This window comes from Hydra viridissima, unplaced genomic scaffold, assembly GCF_058129835.1.
Source record: "Hydra viridissima isolate aposymbiotic clone 2 unplaced genomic scaffold, HvirCarnegie_v1 scaffold_3, whole genome shotgun sequence".
In the NCBI taxonomy this organism is placed as follows: domain Eukaryota; kingdom Metazoa; phylum Cnidaria; class Hydrozoa; order Anthoathecata; family Hydridae; genus Hydra; species Hydra viridissima.
The window spans coordinates 13985790-14005997 of NW_028324302.1; the positions used below are offsets into that span (position 1 = coordinate 13985790).

The 20208-nt window shown below is 27.5% G+C and overlaps 1 protein-coding gene across 3 annotated transcripts; it reads left to right on the top strand.

Annotated features, from left to right (window-relative positions):
- Positions 1-2611: 2611 nt before the first annotated feature.
- LOC145180400 (regulator of G protein signaling 22-like) lies at positions 2612-17628 on the top strand. 3 transcript variants are annotated; one of them, XR_016451231.1, is made up of 24 exons: positions 2612-2673; positions 5097-5138; positions 5773-5898; positions 7292-7313; positions 7409-7471; positions 8681-8797; positions 9404-9517; positions 9651-9916; positions 10171-10326; positions 10660-10741; positions 10840-11001; positions 11504-11655; positions 11781-11922; positions 12119-12220; positions 12351-12545; positions 13080-13178; positions 13317-13461; positions 13850-14007; positions 14327-14502; positions 14681-14842; positions 15099-15284; positions 15477-15706; positions 15801-15949; positions 17056-17254. XR_016451231.1 is itself a non-coding variant. In XM_090083371.1 (23 exons), the coding sequence occupies exons 1-23, from the start codon at positions 2669-2671 to the stop codon at positions 17208-17210; spliced, it is 3138 nt and encodes a 1045-aa protein (XP_089939497.1). In that variant the 5' UTR covers positions 2635-2668; the 3' UTR covers positions 17211-17628. The 3 variants fall into 3 exon arrangements, 2 of the variants coding, with proteins under 2 accessions (XP_089939497.1, XP_089939498.1); XM_090083371.1 differs by lacking the exon at positions 5773-5898 and having other exon boundaries at positions 2635-2673; positions 14269-14502; positions 17056-17628; XM_090083372.1 differs by lacking the exon at positions 2612-2673 and having other exon boundaries at positions 5090-5138; positions 14269-14502; positions 17056-17628.
- The last annotated feature ends 2580 nt before the right edge of the window (positions 17629-20208 follow it).

A 20208-nucleotide genomic window follows, 5' to 3' on the forward strand; every position in this document is an offset into this window, starting at 1 on the left:
TTGAAAAGTCCAGTTTATTATAACAGTGAAAGAGTGCAATTTGGTAACACTTCTTATTGCGGCCATTTGTGCCTTTACGTCTTGAAAAAATTGAATGAAGGTCTTGACTTTCAAGAAGTTATCAATACCTTGTGGTGAAATTTTTAAAGAATAAATTTTTTTTAAAAATAACAAACCATGAACGTTATACGATCACATGACCATGACATTTACACCGAAGAAATCAACAAAGTAGCTCTCAGCGCTAACGATGACAAAAGAATTATATTAGATGACGGAATTCATACCCTAGCCATTGGACACTACAAATTAAAACCGTGCTTTACATTTATGAGCTATAATCAACTCTTTGGTCTAGAATAAATTACGAAAAAGATACAGTTTTATACTTCTTTGCAGGTTCCGGAATGATATTAACAATGAGATGGAAATCTAATAACATCTTGAATTCCTTAAGTATGGAAAAGTATCAATGAGCCACTGTCAATGCATATAAAAAAATGTCAATGTCCCAGAATCGGCATTGTGTAGTAGTGATGGCTTGCAAAATTTTGCTGTAATTTTGCGAAAACTTCGTAATTATAGATAAATACATCGGAAATACCACAATATTACGAGTTTACACTTTAAATACGATTGATTGTGAAATTACGCGATAATATCGTACGATAATGCATAAATCCCGAAATATATCGGAGAATGCGTGAAATTCTCCCCATCGGCCTCGGACTACATTGCACCTCCGATGTGATACCATTCCTCACCATCGCATCACATCGGAGTCACCTTTATAAACTATTTCTCACATCGGAATTTACACATTTACGCAATTTCCGATGGCGGGATGCTCTAATAAGGGTCTCCGTCTCGGGATCATTTTCTCGAAATGTACCGGAACAAGAATAATGAGACGAGAAATGTCCCGGAAAAAATCGACGAATAAACTGTCCCGGAATAAAGTTAAAAACCGGGACAATAAATTTTCTTTCGGAATTTAAAAATTTTATCCAGGATATCATTGTCTCGTCTCGTCTCGAATAAAAAAATAACGAGATGCAGATGCTTAATTTCTAATATACATTTAAGCAATTTTTTTTTTAATTTAGACATTATTTTGTAAATTTTGAACATTGAGTGGTTTGCTTGCGACAACGACGATATCTAAACATTTAAGGGAACTCTTTTTAAAAAATTTAACTAAAGAAAAAGCATGATAATATTCAGTAATTTCAAAAACAATTTATTAACGATGCAAATGCTAAATTACAAAGTTAATTTAAGAGCTCGCCTTTCACAGCTCATTAGAGTCAAAAAGAAGAAAAAACTAAAAATCAAATATAAAGTTATGAACTGTGGGAGTTTGTCAACAAGCTCTCATCAAAATGTTGCAAATATTTTGCAAGTTGAAATTTGAATTTTTTCTGCTAGGTTAAGCGTTTTTCCAGCTGTGCAGCGCTGGTATAAAGGGTCATTAATGAAGCTATCAAAAGCAGAAAAATTTAATTTTTGAAATTGGACACTGACATGCATAGAATGTGAAAATGGACACTGAAATGCATAAAGTGTGGTTAAGATGTACATTTATGTACATTTTTAGTTATAGAAAAGCTGATGAAGCTATTAATTATTTATAATTTATAATGTTAACAAAATTTAAACCACCTTAAAGTCTTTTAATTTAACTTTACTTAATAAACTTTTACTTAACTTTACATAATATGCAGTTAGTTTGTTTATTATAGAGATTTAACAGTTATATATTTTTTTGCCCAATTTAAAAAATTTTGTGGCAGTAAAAGCTACCAGGAGCCAACCTCCTAAAACTAAGAACTGTAAACTGAGAACCTGAGGACAACTTGTACCTCAGATTCTCAGTTTACTCTCTTAACTTACATTAAAATTTTTCAATATTAAAAGTAAATTGACAATTTAATCGTACAACTTTATTCTCTGCAATACTCCACATTCATCTTCAGTATTTTTCCCTATAGACCGAACTTTTGGAATATCATCTGAAAGGGCAATACTGATGCTGAGGGGATGCTGCATTGAATTTAACTAAAACCTGTACTTGATTAAATCTTTATTGGCCTGTAAGGCCGGAAATGATATGGCTACTTTCGAACACAACGTGACATTTCCCAGCAAGAAAGTAAATTTGGTATAAATTTGTTCTGGACGTAATATCAGGGCGCTTCTTACCCCAGGTAACCATCCTGAAAATGAAGAATAAATGCGTTTTGCTGTTTTATTAAAAGCTTGTCTTATAAAAAAAAAGCGGTGCTTTAATTATTTGCATATTTAAAATCATTCACGCATAATTTCCCTAACCCAGGATCAGAGTTGTTATCTGCCCAATATGTCTGAGAAAATTTTCTCCCGACATAAAATGTTAGAAATATATTCTGTCGACATATTTTGACAATTTTATGTCTAAGACATTTTTTATGCCGACAAAATATGTCAGAAATATTTTTCTAGCCACATACTTTGACATAACTTTATGTCTGAATTATTTTCTACCGACATGAAATATGTCAGAAATTTATTTTCTGTCCACATAGTTTGACATAATTTTGTTTCTTATTTTTGAAGAAAAAAGTAATCCAACAAATTTATAAGTTCCCGTGGCAACGGTTTTGTTTTAATATATTGGAAGGAGCATCACATGATGTATTTTAGTTCGTAATTTAATAGTCGTTGATAAAACAACTATATTACTTATTATCAATTTATTATCTTTACATAATTACAATTTTTAACAAAAATAAAAAATTATCCTACTGTAGTAATTAGGTTTTTCTAAAAACTCGAAAACTATCATGAAAGTTAGGGATTTTGCCATTTGATAGTTAATTATTACAAAACAATATAACATTAGAATTCATATTAACCACTCATTACAGAGCTATAAGCCAGTTGAATATGCTAGCTTTAAGTAAGCAATTAATCTTTTAACACACACACACACACACACACACACACATATATATATATATATATATATATATATATATATATATATATATATATATATATATATATATATATATATATATATATATTTATAGACACACACACACACACACACACACACACACACACACACACACACACACACACACACAAGGTTTGCATACACCCTACAATTTAGAGAAAACACTAAAAAGTAAAAAATAATTAGCCAAATAAAAATATTTCTTTGTAAAACTGAAAAAGTTTAATTTTTGAATTTATAATGTCACAAAAGTTTTTATACATTAAATAAAACTAATTTCTAATAATATGCAATTTCTTAGTAGTTGGTTAAAACTTGTTCAAATTTGTTCATTCATAGATTTTTTCATTCAAACTTGTTCATTCATAGAAGGTAATAATAATTTTTTCAACAAAAATTTAGTTATAAACATGAGTTTAAATACAAAACATCACATGTCTAATAACATGTGTGAATTAATAAAAATCTCTTCATCAAATTCCAAAAATTGTTGGTAAAACACATTCCATCATTCAAAGTGTTATTGAAAAATTTGAAATGACTGGTTCTGTTAATACATTATCAAGAAGTGGCCAACTAAAAATTTTAAATTCATGAGATAGAAGGAGTATAATTAAAATAGTCAATTCAAATCCATGTATTAGTGCACCAAAATTAGCAGTAGATGTTGAACTTGAAATTGGAAAGATAGTTCATCTGGATTAAATGGCCTCAAAATAATCTGTTTATAAGCGTAAAGAGTAGATGAAAAAAATTGGAGTTTACCAAAAGTATGAAAAGGAAGGTGAACAATTTTGGAACAAAGTTTTATTTACTGATGAGAGTAAATTTAACATTTTTGCACTTGATAGCCATAAAAAAATATGGAAAGAAAAAAAAAAAGAATACAGAATACATATACAAAAAGAATACATATAAAAGAATACAGAGCTAGAAGAAAAAAATTTATTTCCGACAGTGAAACATGGAAGTGGAAGTGTGATAGTTTTGGGACCAATGGCTGCAGCTGGAGTGGGGAGTTTGGTATTTATTCAGCCTAAAATGGATCCTGGGTATATTTGGATATTATAAAAAATAATTTGAAATCAGATGCTGCTAAATTAAAGTTAGGAAATAGTTGGATATTTCAACAGGATTGAGATCTGAAACACGCTGTTTATGTTGTAAAATCATGGTTGCTCTACAATGTTCCAAAACAACTGGATTCTCCTCCCCAATCACCAGACTTTAACCCAATAGAGCATGTGTGGATTATTTAGACAGACAAGTTAGGAAACATAGAATAACAAATGTTAATATGCTAAAAAATATCTTACTAGAAGAATGGAATAAAGTCTGTCTTCTTATACCAAAAAAATAGTATCATTGATGAGCAGAAGATTAAAAGCTTGTGTAAATGTCAAAGGATGCTCAATAAAATACTAAAGATTTTATAATTTTTTATACTCTTGTTTTTTTTTTACAAGTTTTATTTAGTGTACAAAAACTTTTGTGACATTGTAAATTAAAAAATTAAACTTTCAGTTTTACAAGTAAAAATTTTTATTTAGTTACTAAATTTTTTTTTTGTACAATATATTCTTGTTACTTTGATACCAAATTATTATTTTGCATTTAAAATGGTTCTTATTAAGTATTTTCTCTAAATTGTAAGGTGCACGAAAACTTTTGTGACTGACTGTGTATATATATATATATATATATATATATATATATATATATATATATATATATATATATATATATATATATATATATATATATATATATATATATATATATATATATATATATATATATATATATATATGGAGAATATCAGAAAAACATTCCCTTTACCTAAATTATCCAAACTTGTTATTAACAAATTTGTTATTATCCAAAATTTGTCATTATCCAAAAATGTTTGTTCTAAATCAAATTTTAAGTAAATTAATGACCTACAGTGGAAAAAACAAAACAATGGAACACCAGGTGTAACACAACTTTGTTATTACATGGAAAAATTAATGTATATCATATGATGTGTAAATGAAACTTTATGGGGTATATAGCAATAAGACTTAAATAAATTTGATAATTTGAAACTTATCTTTAGAGTAAAAAGAATTAATATTGTGATGAGTGTTCTAGACAACAGGTTTGTTATAGTTTTTTACTTCTTAAAACTTTCTTCTTTATGATAAATATATTGTTTAAATTGTTAAAAAAAGTTAACTCCTTCTGTTAGTTAATTTTAATTGAAAGTAACATTTTTCTGACACTAGCTTGTCTGAAATAAGATCTACAATATTTTTCTGATTGTTTTCAAAATTAGCTGAGCTTTTAATCTTCATTTATAGACTTATCTTAAAATCTCAGCAATGAATTAATTATTCCTAATAATATTTATTACGTTTAAAAAAAAAAAAATTATTCTAAAAATTTCTTAGCTTAGTGCTGGCACATTCAACATTTTCCTTTTAGTGTCATTCCTTATTTGTGATTTAGACTAAAAAGAATCAAAAGGAAGTACTTTACACCTAAAAAATGCAAATCTGTCTCTTATGGCTAGTTTTTTTAATGATTTGTTGCAAAATAAGTTTTTTTTGGTGAATATCATTCCAGATTGCTGTTATTTTTTTTATTAATAGTCTCTGTGAATTATAAATGTCAGTAGCTCAATGTTGCTATACTTTTTCAAAATTTTCAACAAGAAAAAAGATCAACTTTTGAAAGCACTTCTCAACAACTGCATTAGTTGACATTTTTGAAGAACTCTTACTTTTGTATAGGTTCTTCAAAAAATCACCTACCAGTGGAAAGTTTCAATGAATTTGCAGTTCCAGCCAGAATTTTCAAAACATATGATGTTCTCTGCTCTGACATCATGCTGTTAATTGAACTGCTATTATATTCTGGTAAATGGATATTTAATGACTGTTCCAACTATTTAAAAGTAATCAGTAATCAGTGCATTTTTCTGAAAAAATAGGACTTTCAGAAAGATGCACTGATTACTTTTAAATGGAATTAAAATTAGGCCAAATACCTCAATTATAAAATCTGTTACATTTAACTATTTATATAATGCTTCAAGAACAGAGTTTTCTGTTTTTTTAACAACAGCAAAAGTAAGCAAAATCTCTCTATTCATTGCAGTTCTTTTCTCTTGAGAGATGTAATGTCATTCTTACTATGATATGTCTATTATATTTTGCAGATTTTTTCAAGTAATAAGTATATTTCTTAACAAAGGTATCAATTCTCATTAAATAATAACCAAACTGATCTTTAGACCATTTTAAAAGCATTTATACTAATGATAGAGTTATTAAGGACCAAAAGTCAGAAAATATAACTAGTAGAATGATGTATGACATATCATATTGAACAGCTTTTTAAAACAATTACAAAAGGTCTTAGAGCCTTCTATTATTTATAAAGAGTGATTTTTTAAGAGTAATAGAACTTTGACATATAGTTGATATAAAACAACTGTTAATTGATAACTGTTTTCTTCTTGTAATTAATAAGGTTTGACATATTGTAAACATGGTATAACTTACTCCGCAACAATATTTTCAAATTTTGGAAAATTGCTTACAAAATCAATGTTTTATTTGCTGAAATTAAAGAACAGTTAGTTCACAATAATCTTATGGTATATACATCTGAGTGCCCATCTGAGTAACTTATTCATTGAGGTATTAATAGATTTCTAAAAATATTTATTCTACTCAATACAACAGCAACAACAAGACAAATAACTATACATACAGAAGAAAACACTGTTGATGTAAGCAGGTGACAAATGATCTATCAAAAGTTGAAAATTTTTTTCATGTAGTGGAAAAACTGAGACAAACTTTTATCTCCAACAAGTTGGTCTCAGTTTTTCCACTACATGAAAAGGTTTGCACAAAGATCTTGGTCTATGTCCATATAAGAACAAATTGGTTCAAGTTCTTAAGATTTTATCAAAAAATCTTTTAAATCAAAATTAAAATTTGAATCCGAATTTAATTTGTGTTTTATCTCATGTATTAATACATTTATAAGAAAAATCTCGTAACTTCTGAAATTTGATTCAAAATCGTTAAAGTCTTTTCTTATTAACGTCATCTCATTTTGTAAAGGTAAAATGTGATAAAGCATCTAAAATTTTTAAGACTCCTATTTTGTTTGCTAGACCAAACTGTTAATTCAATCCTGATAGAAGCAGATGTAATAACATTACCTTATTGAATTTTTTTCTTAGTTCTTCATATTACATCTGCATCAATTCTTTTTAATTGCTTCAAATTGTTTTAGGTTTGCAAGCCAAAAGAACCTGGTAATTGACAGTCCTTTTAATTAATTGTTGTAATGTTTTGTAATTAATGTAAGTTAGGGTGCAGAGTAGATAAGTTACCTTTGTTTCTATTTTAGGAGGAAGCATTAAAGAATGATGACTTATTTCTTGAGTATTTCAATGCATATTTAGCTCTGCCTGTATGTTCAGATTTTAGTATTGTTAATTATGTATATGTATATATATGTATTGAATTTGTTAAAATTGTGCGTAATATCACACTTTAGATCCTATAAATTCTAATGCTTGTTTCTATTTTAAATCAGGCACTTAACAAAAAATAAAAGCAATCAATTTGCCTCCAATCTATAAGAATCTAGTTAAAATTAACTTATTTGTGGAAGTGTTTTAACTTTGTTTTATTTTTGAAATTGTTTTTCTTTTTTTTTTTTTGTTTAATCACATTTCAGTTTCTTTTAATATTGTTTTATTCCTGCTGAAAGAGACTATCCTTTTAGTTAATTGAGACTACACACAAGTCAACTGGATATAAAGTTTTTGTTATAACTATAACTTTAAAATAAAACAGAAGGTACTTTATGAAAAACAATGGTGAACATGTGAATCCAAGCTTACTTAATGCAATCCTAATATTGGCATGTTTAAAAAGTTATACTATTATTAGGGCCAAGTATACTTGTAGTTATTTATAACTTTACTAAATATAGTCATTTGTAACTTTACTCATGTTCCAAAAATTGCCACAAAAGAAAGTGCCATATTTGATACAAGAAGAAACTAGTTAATATAATCTTAGAAATCAAAGGTAGTAATTTAACAAAAAAGTTTATCTGTGTAAAAAAAACTTATAACAACCTGTAGCCTTGTTAAAATAACAGCAATAATAGGCACACCAGCTTTACTTCCAAATATTAAATAATTTCTAGATTTTCCATTAACTTATTTTTAATATGGATACTTCAGAAGTGAAAAGGATAGAAATTGATCTTTCCAGTTAAACTGTTAAAAAGGCTTCATTTTTTTTGTATTAGTAGTATAAGTATGGCTACTGGTGATTAAGTTTTTTCTCACTTTATTTGACAAAGTATTATTTTATTTGCTAAACTAGACATCTATCGGTATGTTTATGGTTAGACATTAAGTGCATGACGCTTAGTATGACAATAGTTTATTTGCGTCAACATTAAAATAATTGAGAGTTTTAATTTTGAGGCTATATACACATTTATTTAGTATATCTTTAAAAACTAAGCAAGTTTTAGGGTGACAACTACTAGTCTGGATAACAAAAATGTGTAAGTTGTTTAAATCAAAGTATTTGTTAAGTGCTCAGAAGTAATAAAGTTTGATTTTTCTTCAGATTTATTGGTGTATGAATTAAAATTTAGATTTTCCCGAAGAGGAATTTGGTAACTAATGAAGTTGTTGAAGAAATTATCTGCAAACTTGTGGGTATAGAAAAGTCTAGTACTTGTGGGGAAAAACAAATCAAGTATTGTGTTAAGGTCTGTTTTAATAATAGTTTTTAGATCTTGTTTAAAAATTCTTCACATTTAAAATATTGAATTTTAATTAAAACAGTTTATGTAAATGAATTAAACTTATCACTATGTTTACAATAGATCCTTTGGATAAATCTTTTTCTTACAATGCATCTGCATAGATTTTATTTTGCAATTACAAGGTTAATGATGGGGAAATCCAGAATATTATTTTTTTTGATCAAATGCATTTTAAAAAGTACTTATAGTTATTTAAACTTGGTATTCTTCATGTTTGCTATTAAGGCAAAATACAGTAACTAAATTCTTAGATTGAAATCTTAATTAGGTTATGTTAGGTTACATCTTTTAGGTTGTGAAAAAAAGATTCTTTTTCTGTATAACCTAACAAACTTAACTTTTTTTGTAAGTATTTTAGAAAATTTATGTTTTCATAATATTTTCTCACATTACCCATCAGGCATTTTATTTTAAGACTTAAAAATGTTTTTTTTTACATGATAGTAGTTTCTCCAAAGTTTGCCCTTAACTGGCTTTGCTACTGATTGTCAGTTAACAAAATTTTAAGTAATTAAAAAAAAATTTAGATTAGAAAAATCTCTTTCTTAGTTTTTAGAAAAAGAATCTGGTTTTAAATGGATTATGAGTCATCGGTTACCACTTTTTTTACAAAGCACTCTCTTTGCTGATTACAAGCTAGCAAAGTTGCTTTTTGCTGAACAAGTAAATAGCTTTTCATTTGGTTTTCATTCTCTTGGAGCCTTTTTATATTAACATTTCATTGATGTGCGTTTAGAATATTACTTATTTTTAAAGAGGAGTTTATTATGGTATTTATTTAGTCATGTATATTTAGAAAATAATTGTGCAAAAAATTGGGATGGGTTTCTCCCCAAAATCACAAGTATGGCTGGCACATAAGAAAACTACATTACTATCTAGTGGAACTTGTAATAATCCTTCTGATCACAAAGTGACTTCAAATGGATTCAATATTTTTTCAAAAAAGCAGTTTTTAGATGCTTTTAAAGCTTTTCTCTATAAAACACCTGGGGAAAATCTGATCCTGTTATGGATAGATATTGAAAGTTCAAAGCATCTTTCACAGTTTCAGCAATTTAGGTAAATTTTATTTTCTGCTTTTCTTTTTTTAAGTTTAAAATTTTATTTGGTTTTTAGTTAAGCTTTTAAATATTTTCAACAAAATGAAAAAGTAAAAAATTCAAAAATAAAGATTATCAACTAATTTTCTATCATTAATAGTCATTACTTTTTTTATCTTGGTTTGATTAATGACTGAAATATTATCACAGATTTTAATGTTTCTCATTATAGTTTTAGCTATATTCTTATTTGCTTTGAATAATTGTCTTTAGATGTTTTCAATCAATTAAAGACTGCTTTTTTTCTTCTGGTGCTCCTTACAAGATACCAAATGAAATATTGACATCATGGAAAGTTGAAAACATTTCTTCTTTTGATGATCTGATTTTAATTCTGGAAATGGTTTTAAATCCTATCCTTAAATACTGGTTAGCTTTATTTAGATAGTAGGTACTGTATATACCAATGCATAAGTCATGGCTTTAGATTGTTTAAAAAAGGGTCAAAAACACAGTATTAACTATGTACTAACTATTATTAATTTTTTTAACTAAACTTTTAAAATCAAAACTAAAAAAGGTATAGTTATGTAAGATACTTTACACACTGAATTTATTTATGCAACACTAGAGTAGTTGAAACTTGCTTTTTTATTTCAACCTGCTTTCAATTTTTAACAATTGGAAGAGTAATGAATTTACTTCTCAATATATTCATTGAAATGATATTTATTTTTTACATAAAATCTTATCTTTTTCCAGGCTTCCACGTTTTATATTTCATTGTTTGCAAGGAATAAGGACAAATGATGAGATATATTTATCAAACTCATTTAGTTTTCAGGTATTACTAACTAAAAATTTTCTTTAAATAAAATAAAATGACTAAATATTGTTTTTTTAAGTCAATTAGCTCTCTTGATTATTTATATTTTTGTTTAGTTAGGGTTAGTTAGTTCTTTGAATCCTTGTAAATCAAAGGATGAAAGATCTGCAGAGGAGCAGAACTTTTATGCATACCAATCTGGAATAAAGTCAGCATACTCAATGTATACTATTCAAGAAATTCCAAACATGCATAATGTTAATTCTGAAAAGCTACAGGTGAGGTGCTTAAATATCCTATTTAACTTTTAGTGTTGAGTTGTAGTGCACTCAAAAATCCTATTTAAGTATTAAGTGAAAAATGAAAAAAAATTTTATAATACTAATCTGGTTGAAGGACAAAAAGAACAACAAAAAAAGTCTGCCAAACAAAGGTAAAAAAAGTAGATTTAAGTTAAAATATCTAGAGAAAAAAATTGAAAGTGTTATTTTAGTGGTTGTTAGTTAATCATTAGTGAAAGCCCAGCATTTATAAGAAATTTCATCTAGAGAAAGGATTTGAGTAAGATACATATGAATGATAAGTTGAAAATGGATAAATTGTTGTTACCACCATTTTGAGGACACTGATAAGCAATCTATTATTTGCTTCTATACCCTTATTCCAAACCTTTTTTATATGTGTACTTCTAAAACCTAAAAATTTATCTGTTTTTTATTTTTTATCTTTTTTGTTTCATTCTAAAAATTTTTTTTTTTTTATTTTCTTTGTGTATTTTAGTCCATTTCTTGCTCTCAAAGTGTATTTGGTTTAAAACCTCAAAATATGTTTTCTTATCACAATGATGCTACAGACTTTGCCTACTACAATCAGTTCAGACTATTTTTACCTGCAATTCCACCATTGAAATTGAATGCATCCATATTAAAAAGGTATGTAAATGATTATTTATAAAGTTTTAAAAAACTATAATTAACTTAATTTTTAAAATATGCTTGCAGTTAAGTCTCTAAAAAATGCTTGCAGTTAAGTCTTGTAATCTTATATTCTCCTTTAGTGTATCAAGTGAAAATATCAATAATATGTTGTTTAATGCACAAACAAAAAAATCAAATATTGTTTGGCTAATTGAGATGTTGCTTTGTGAAAAACTTACTGGTCACTATTTCTTGAATTATTTGGAGAAAGAAAATAATGCAGTAAGTTTTCTTATTCAGATTTGTTGTTGTTGTTGCTTGTATATTTTATTACTTGTTTTTGTGGCATACATGTTGCTGTTTATGATAATAATTATTATTCACAGAGTGCTGTTTTTACAGTCAAAAGCTCAACAACCATAGTCTGTAGAATAAAACATTAGATGTAAATACTTTTTCTTCATTTTTTAAAAAATAGTTGTGGATTAACTGCTACTTCTTTTGGAAATCAGTGCAACAGTATCATGATTATTTTTTCTCAATATCATTCTCTCCACAAGCTGTGAAAAGGAAAGCTAATGTAAGTTTTTTTTTTTTTTTTTTTTTTTTTTTTTTTTTTTTTTTTTTTACTCTTAGCAAAAAATTTTACTTTTTGAGGCTGACTAATCTTTGTGCTCTGCCTTAAAAGGAAATGTTGTGTTTAATTTTAGTCTATCTACACCATGTTTATTTGTCCAAAGAGTGAGTTTGATTTAAAACTATCAGAGGAAACAAATAGATGCATCTATGATCAACTAGACCCACCATATGAAGATCTATTTGATAGTGTTGAAAAAGATGCGCTGTTTGTGCTGCTTAGACCATTTTTAAATTTAATTGAGAGAGAAAATCATGAGTATGGAATGGTAATTAAGTGTTACTAGGTTATTAATTATTCCAAACTATTCAATATTCTATGCAATTTACATATTGTATCTACTAAAACTAAATCTAGATCAACCATAGTAAAGAAAGTAATTTGAAGAATGAAAATTATATGGTTAAGGACTTATAAATATTTTGGATTAATGGTTAAGGATTTATAAATATTTTGTTATATATTTTAGTTTTATGATATTTGAGCAACTATATGAGTATTGATAAATAAAGGCTAGAAAAAAAACTCATGTTTTTATTAAATTTAGTTTGATACACAACTCAATTAAACAGATCAGAATGATCAGAAATATTTCTTTAAATGGCTCTACCAAATATTTTTTGGTAGAGGCATTTAAAGAAATATTTCTTATTTTTAACAAAATATTTTTTATTCTCGTTTCTTCATCCCTAATCATTCCTAAAAGTCAAATATTTTTGATTAAGATTACTCAGATATTTTGTATTCAAGCCAAATATTTTAGCAATAAGTTTTTTCCCTTTGTTTTGTAATTCTATTCTAGTTAAACATTCATGAGCGTTTTGAATATATCAAAAGTGAGTGTCCTGCTATTTTAAAAGATAAAAATAATCAAAACAGCACAACAGCCAAAGTTACTAAGGTTACACTTTTTCTTTTTGTTTTTTATTATTGAGTATGAGACAGCTATAAAAAAAGAAAACAATATTTTTTTTTAGTTTTGTGTTTGTATTTTGTTACTGACTTGGATAAAATACATTCCAAAATTTAAAAAATTTAGAGTTTATTTGGAAGTGGCAAAAAAGATAACGAGAGCATGGATAAAAGAAAGAAGGATGCAGTAAATGAAGATTTTATTCGTTTGCTTGAAAATGAAAATAGTAGAAAAAAGTTTAGAATTTTCTTGGAAAAAAATTACAAGTTAGGTATATTTTTTTTCCCATTAAAAAATTATAAGTTAGGTATATTTTTCTTGGAAAAAAATTATAAGTTAGGTATATTTTTTTTCCCATTAAAAAATTATAAGTTAGGTATATTTTTGAACATTGTTCTGAGTTTAACTTTTTTTTTTCCCATTAAAACTTTATAAGAAAACTATTTAATAAAAAATTATATAGAATTAGAAAAATAGCAGTAATAAATGTTGCAAAAGCAATGATGTATGATTATAAGAGTAGCACAATGTAAATCCAACTTAACACAATGCAGACATTAACTCTGTCATGCAGGCCTAAATTTGAAATAAACTAAGAATAGGTTGGTCTGGACCTGTCAAATTATCAGCTTCTTATAATAAAAGTTAATTTATTTTAGGATTAATGGATCTTATGGCATATTTAGACATGCAGGATTATATTAATGCTTCAGATTCGGAAAAAGAAAACTGGGCAATCTGCATCTCCCAAAAATGGTTTAATGAGGCTTATTTTTTAGGATCTAATTCACCAGCCTCCCCAGAGGTTCAACAAAATGTAACTGTTTTGAATGTAATAAACTGTGGTAGTTATAATTTTTTTACTAGTTTGTTCAGTCTAAACATGGTTTGCCACAAACCATGTTTATCTGAACAAACTAGTGAAAACCCTATGTTAAAAATAGTTCAAGTAAATGATTATTTTTTTAAGTTTGTATAAGTAAACTCAAGTTGTTCTGAACCCAACTTGTTCAATATCAGAGCTTTCTACTTTCCTTTCAGTGTTTTTGTTTTAACCTTGGTTTTACTTTTGTTTAAGATTTTTTCACACAATGGAAAAGTTTGCAAACATATTTGTGAAATTCCAAATGCTTTAGTTATTTCTGAGGCTCAGAAGTATGTACGCTTGCGTTTGGAACATGTATACTTTAAAATGTTTATGAATGAGTGTTCAAGAAATCAAAAAGTATTAACTTCACAACAAACAAACCAAGATTCAATCCAAAATAATGCAATAAAAAAAAAACTGAAACAAAGTAAAATTCGTAATCAGGTGAGTTTCATCATTATTTAGAAATATAATTATACAAGTTATGATAGCAACTACTCTGTGTATCCTATATTTTACTTTTATGGTAGCCTATACTCTAATCATGATTTGTTAAATTTTATTAATTTTTGTAATCTGTAAAGTTTTTACAATCTCATGTTAACTAAACATTTATTTTAAGCAAGAAACTATGGCCTGGAATGAAAATAGCTATGAAGTCAGAGATTTTCGTCATGCTCTCAATGAACCAGATGTTTGCTCTTTATTCAAACAATTTCTTAACAATAACTACTTGGAATTAGAAAAAAATCTAGACTTTTGGATTGAAGTGCAAAAATACAAGGTAGCCTTTGTTTTGTTTACCAACTGCTAATATGCTAAAAAAGTGTATCAAGTTTTCAAATGTTTTCTTTACTTTAATAATTTAAAAAAATATTTTTATATAAAAAGAGTTTATCTGAGTTCATTATTGCTACCTTTGATATTTGAATAATAATTTTTTTGTAGCTTCTGGCATTTTGAAGGGTCTTCTCCTGGAATATAAATAACTTAGTTATTTTATAATAATTTAGTTTTTAAGTATTTTTTTCAATTGTTAGTATCTTTGTCATCGGCATGTGGATGACCAAATTATTGAAGATAAGCTACAAGCAATCATTGACGTTTTTATTTGTTCATCGATTCCTCCAACATTACGTATTGATATTGCAGCAGAAGTTGCAGATGAATTGCTTCAAAATCGCAGGTTGAAAAAAACTCAGCCATATGTGTTTAGAGAAGCCCAGGTTAATTATGTTGAGTAAATTAACAACAATGAATTAAAAGTTTTTTCATTTTATGGTTTGCTAAATATAGGTCAGTAGAAATAAATAAATAGTCAAATATAGATAATAATTGTCATCTCTTTTATGTATTGTTAAAGTTAGATCTGAATACTACATGAACAAGGTTCTAAACTTCTACAAATTTTCGTTTAGGCTGAGGTGTTTCGCAGCTTGTTTTCTGCATGGACTGACTTTAATATGTATCGAATGTCTTTTGGTTCAGATTTTCAAAAAACATTTTTGTCTAAACCTAAAAACTTTAATAAAACTAAAGATTCAATTGAAGTTAAAGAATCCTCTGGTTGTGAGACACAATCCAAACTATTCTCAGACAACCAAAAGATTGATGAAAATGTTTGGGGTAAAAAACGGCAGGAAAGTATGTGAGTACTTTTTTAAAGCATATTAAAAATTATTTGCGCCATTACCACCAATTTCAAGAGTTAGGCATGTATTCGATTATTTCTTATTTTTTAGCATTTCAAAAACTGACCATTCTTCAAAAGAAACACTAGAATCTCTAACTGCTACATTTATTTATTCAAAGTATATAGCAAATGAGCAGCTGTTAAAAGAGCGTCCTGTAAATATGACAAATTGTGATAGTAAAGTTCAAAGTAACAAAGGTACCAAATTTTTTAAAGTTAAACACTATATGGAAAAGCACTGGATAAAAGAAATGTTTATCAGACTTGATATCTATTTTCTGAAAGCATTAGCTAGGGCTAATGCATAATACACTTTAATACATAATACACTTTTCATCATCTGCAGAAAATAATGACGCGATCAAAACTAATCCCCACCAAAATAATCTACTAAATCGGAGCTTTGTGTACTTATAAGTAAATGAAGCAAAATCACTACTTAACAACAGTCAACGACTCATATCACTCCAGCTTTTTCATTATCAGCTTCATATCGTTAGCTGAATAGTACAGATTCTGCTTTAACGTACAATGGACGATTTTCAAAAAATGATTCTTATCCTTTTTTGAAAATCGTCCATTGTTAAAACAGAATCTGTACTATTATTTAAGATACTATTATGTAAGAATTATATAATAATATTTTACAGATAAGATACTATTAAGATACTATGTATGATACTATTATGTACTATTATGTAAAAATCTGTACTATTATATCTGTACAATAATGTAAGTGATTCTAAATGGCACTGAACACTATCTATTGGTAGCAACTGACTAACATGGTATAATATAATAATGAAATGTAAATATTAGCTCGCAATTCTACAACCGTTGTAATAGCTTTTCTTCCTTATTAGTCATGCACTCAACAATTTGTTCTACACAGCAGTTGCATGCAATTAATTGAAGGTTTTCATTTACCAGTAACTTCGTGTTCTTAGATATTTTTATCAAACTGATCTGCTTTATTTACCTAACTCAAAAAGTCATTGAATTTATCTAGTGATCACATCTCTGAGTAAACAAACAAATTTTGAAATCTCAAGCGATTGTTACGTAGTATGTTTTGGAAACACCCTATTTTCTTTCACAGACATCTATACTTAAATGAGCTTAGCTTTCTGATAATACACACGACTGTTGCGTAATTTTTACAAAATATTTTTCCAGAAGGGTGTATTTAGCTAGACAGCTTTATTCATACTTAAATTTAAAAAAAAAATGTTTATTAAACATTTGGTTTAAGTCTAATTTTATATCATTTTAGTCTGTTAGATAATTTAAGATAATTATTTTAGGTAAATTGTTCAAGCTCCCATTGTGTAACAATAAATCTGCCAAATTACCGTTGATACACAGAATACGAACTACTGTATCCTCAAATCTAACTCAAAACTATGGAAACGTGAAGCGCCTTTCAAACCGAGTGTTACCTGAAGTCATAGTATCTTGAATGTTAAATAGAAGCACGCGATTATTTGCTTTTATCCGATCAAAGATGGGGTCTTGAATTTGAAATGTAGTTAGACAGCATAGAAACAAAAGCAAAGGTCAGAACTTCGTTGATTTCTTCAATGAAGTTCTAACCTTTGCTTTCAAGGTGTCTTCAGCAAAGATAAGAACTACCTTGACTTAATCAAAGCTGGATGCTAAATCCATATTTTTTAAGGTTTTATTTGTGGATGAAACGGTAATATTTTAGATACGTTTAATATGTAAACGACACGTAAATGATAAGCTTCTTCTATAGCTAAATTAAGGTTTTCCAATATGTTTTCAGGTTATTATGTAAAACAACTTGAATAAGAAATTTAAAAAATCATATTTTGCTTGTTAACGGTAATATACGAATTTTTTACTAATAATGGAAATTATCTGTTTTTTCACTAGAGATGGGACTTCGAAAGCAATTAATTGATGTTAAATTATATATATATAGTTAAAAACAATTAAAATATATTTTGATTGTTTACCGAGAGTTTAATTTTATAAATTAAAATATTTCAAATTCTTCGTCTTTGTTGAAAAAGTAACTGAAAGCCAACCATTTTAAAATTTAACAAAATTGCGAAGAAAAGTAAAAAAAAAAAAACCTTTAGATTGAAAACTACTTAAATCAAGACTTTTAAATCCTTTTGCATTTTTGTAATAATCTTTAATCATGGACCGTTAGAAAAAAAAAAAAAATTAATAAGTTGAAATTTTTCTTAGTGTTTTCATTTTTTAATTTTCGTCTCTTTTCTATAAACCTTTTCTACATACAATACCTAAAACACGGCCAGATTTGTCGCCTTACAGACCAAAAATTGGTGGACTAAAAAAATATTCCTTGTTTTCTAATTTGACAAACATGATTTAACATAATATCTTAATATTTATAACATTAATAATATTTATAAAATTTAAATTATATTTTTTAAATATAAAGTATATTTTATTTCCCAATGCCGAAAAAGTGTTGTAATGACGTTTGCAGAAGTGATTATAAGTGAAAGATCGAAGAATGCTTCAGTAAGAAACATCCACGAACCATACAAAGTTATCTTTAGTTTTGCTATTAGCAAACATTTAGATCTTTGAAATTGTTAAATTAAGCTTTCTAAATGAGCTGGCTGGGGGGGGGGGTCACAGAAAGCTCAGCGATATGTTCAATCATATTCGAACATAGATCATATTTTCACATTTCGATCATAGGTAAAGATATGAAAAGAGATAAACGCATAACTTTGAAGTATTCTAAAAAATACTTTACCAATAATTATTACCAACCAAAACATCTTATCAAATTCATCTCTTAATCAATCAAACTCACTTTTGCGCCAGCTCTCAAATGTTTGTAAATATCACCATCGTTTACATCGATGATGATTTTAGAATGCGATACAATTAAAAAGATTGCAGATCTTCATGATATCCCAATGGGCATTTGGACGTCCAAATTGGACCGAGGACGTCTATTTAGGATGTCCAGTAGAATTCCGAATAAAACACCTTTCGTCTGTCCATATTAGACATCCAAGAACATTCGTTTAGACACTTTTAGGACGAACTACGACGTCTGGAGGACGTCCAAATTAAGCTAATGGTCGTTGTATTCGGGCATTAATTACACTAAAATCTAGGAATAATTACTTTTTTGAAGTTAAAAATATATTTACTAGCTTAAATACAGATTAGATAATATAAATGCTATAATAAAACAAAAAAAATGAACTTTTATATAATTTAATTTCTTCTTTTTGCAATTTATGCATTGCTCACTTTAACAAGTCGCCAAAGAGTGTCTCAAAATAAGCGCTTCTAAAACAAGCAAAATATTAAACTATTTTTTATTTAAATGTTTATAGTTAATTAAATACATACTTAATATTTTATTATAATTTTTTGTTCTTCATAACAACACTCAGTAGACACCTTGCAACATAATTTGGTGTGTAAACTTAATTTTTAAACAATTTTATAACGTTGTGGCTACAAATTTCCGTTTTCCCTTTATCCCATCTTAAGTAAAATAGCTTTGCAAAGGTTGTGTCATTGTGCTGTCAAACACATTTTTAACTATTCTACGCGGTGTTGAACCACCATCACCTTTAATCTGTGTAATCTAAAGAAAATAAAAAATTTAGTAAAAAAAATTCCTTAACAGAAAGTAAAGCAAGTTTTTAAAGTTTTTAAAGCCGGTGGTTGCTTTATTTAAACTGATAATAATTCATTTTTGTTTTGCTTTGTTTTTATCATTGCGTCATCTCTGGCTGGCAAAACAAACCTGGTTGGCAAAAAATTTGCTTCATTGCGGAAGCGCAAGTTAGATAGTTAATATATATAATTGGCTAGCACGCTGTTATACTCAATAACAAAATGACAATGGCGGTTAATAGTTCGTGCAAGCAAAAAAAAAAAATTGTCCGAAAAATTTTATTTAAAAGTCAATAGACGACAGAATTAGAAACCAAGACGAAATTCGACTAACTAGTACCTCCATGGACAACTAATTAGGTCGCGGAATCCCGGACCAAGTTTGTTCCTCTTTGGACGTCCTAGGACGTCAAATATTGACTGGGATAGTTTATGTCCAACAGGGTTTTTCATTTAATTGAGTTGATAATCGTTTGTTAAAAAATTAAATATTTTTAGAAGAAGAGGATTTCCCTCCTATCACAAAGATTATTAAAATTGATGAAGAAGGGTAAAACCAATGTATGAAAAAAAAATCCAGTTTGATTATCTTAATGGTTTTGAAAAGGTAGTGTTTGTAAGTTTACCTGAGTAAGACCTGAGTAGACCCCTGTTAATTCTTTTTTCTCCTATGTTCATGGAGTTAAAGAGAAAGTATCGATAAGCATGTATCAAATTTATAAAATTTTTAAACAAATTTGCGTAATTTTTGTGATTTATTCAAACGAATTAAAGGTAATCTATATTTTGTAGTTGCTGAAACATTTTTTACTTTT

Coding starts and splice junctions, on each gene's coding strand:
- LOC145180400 (XM_090083371.1), top strand. Junction 8,798..9,403: donor AAATCAAGTATTGTGTTAAG/GTCTGTTTTAAT, acceptor TCTCTTTCTTAG/TTTTTAGAAAAAGAATCTGG. Junction 12,221..12,350: donor CTGTGAAAAGGAAAGCTAAT/GTAAGTTTTTTT, acceptor GTTTAATTTTAG/TCTATCTACACCATGTTTAT.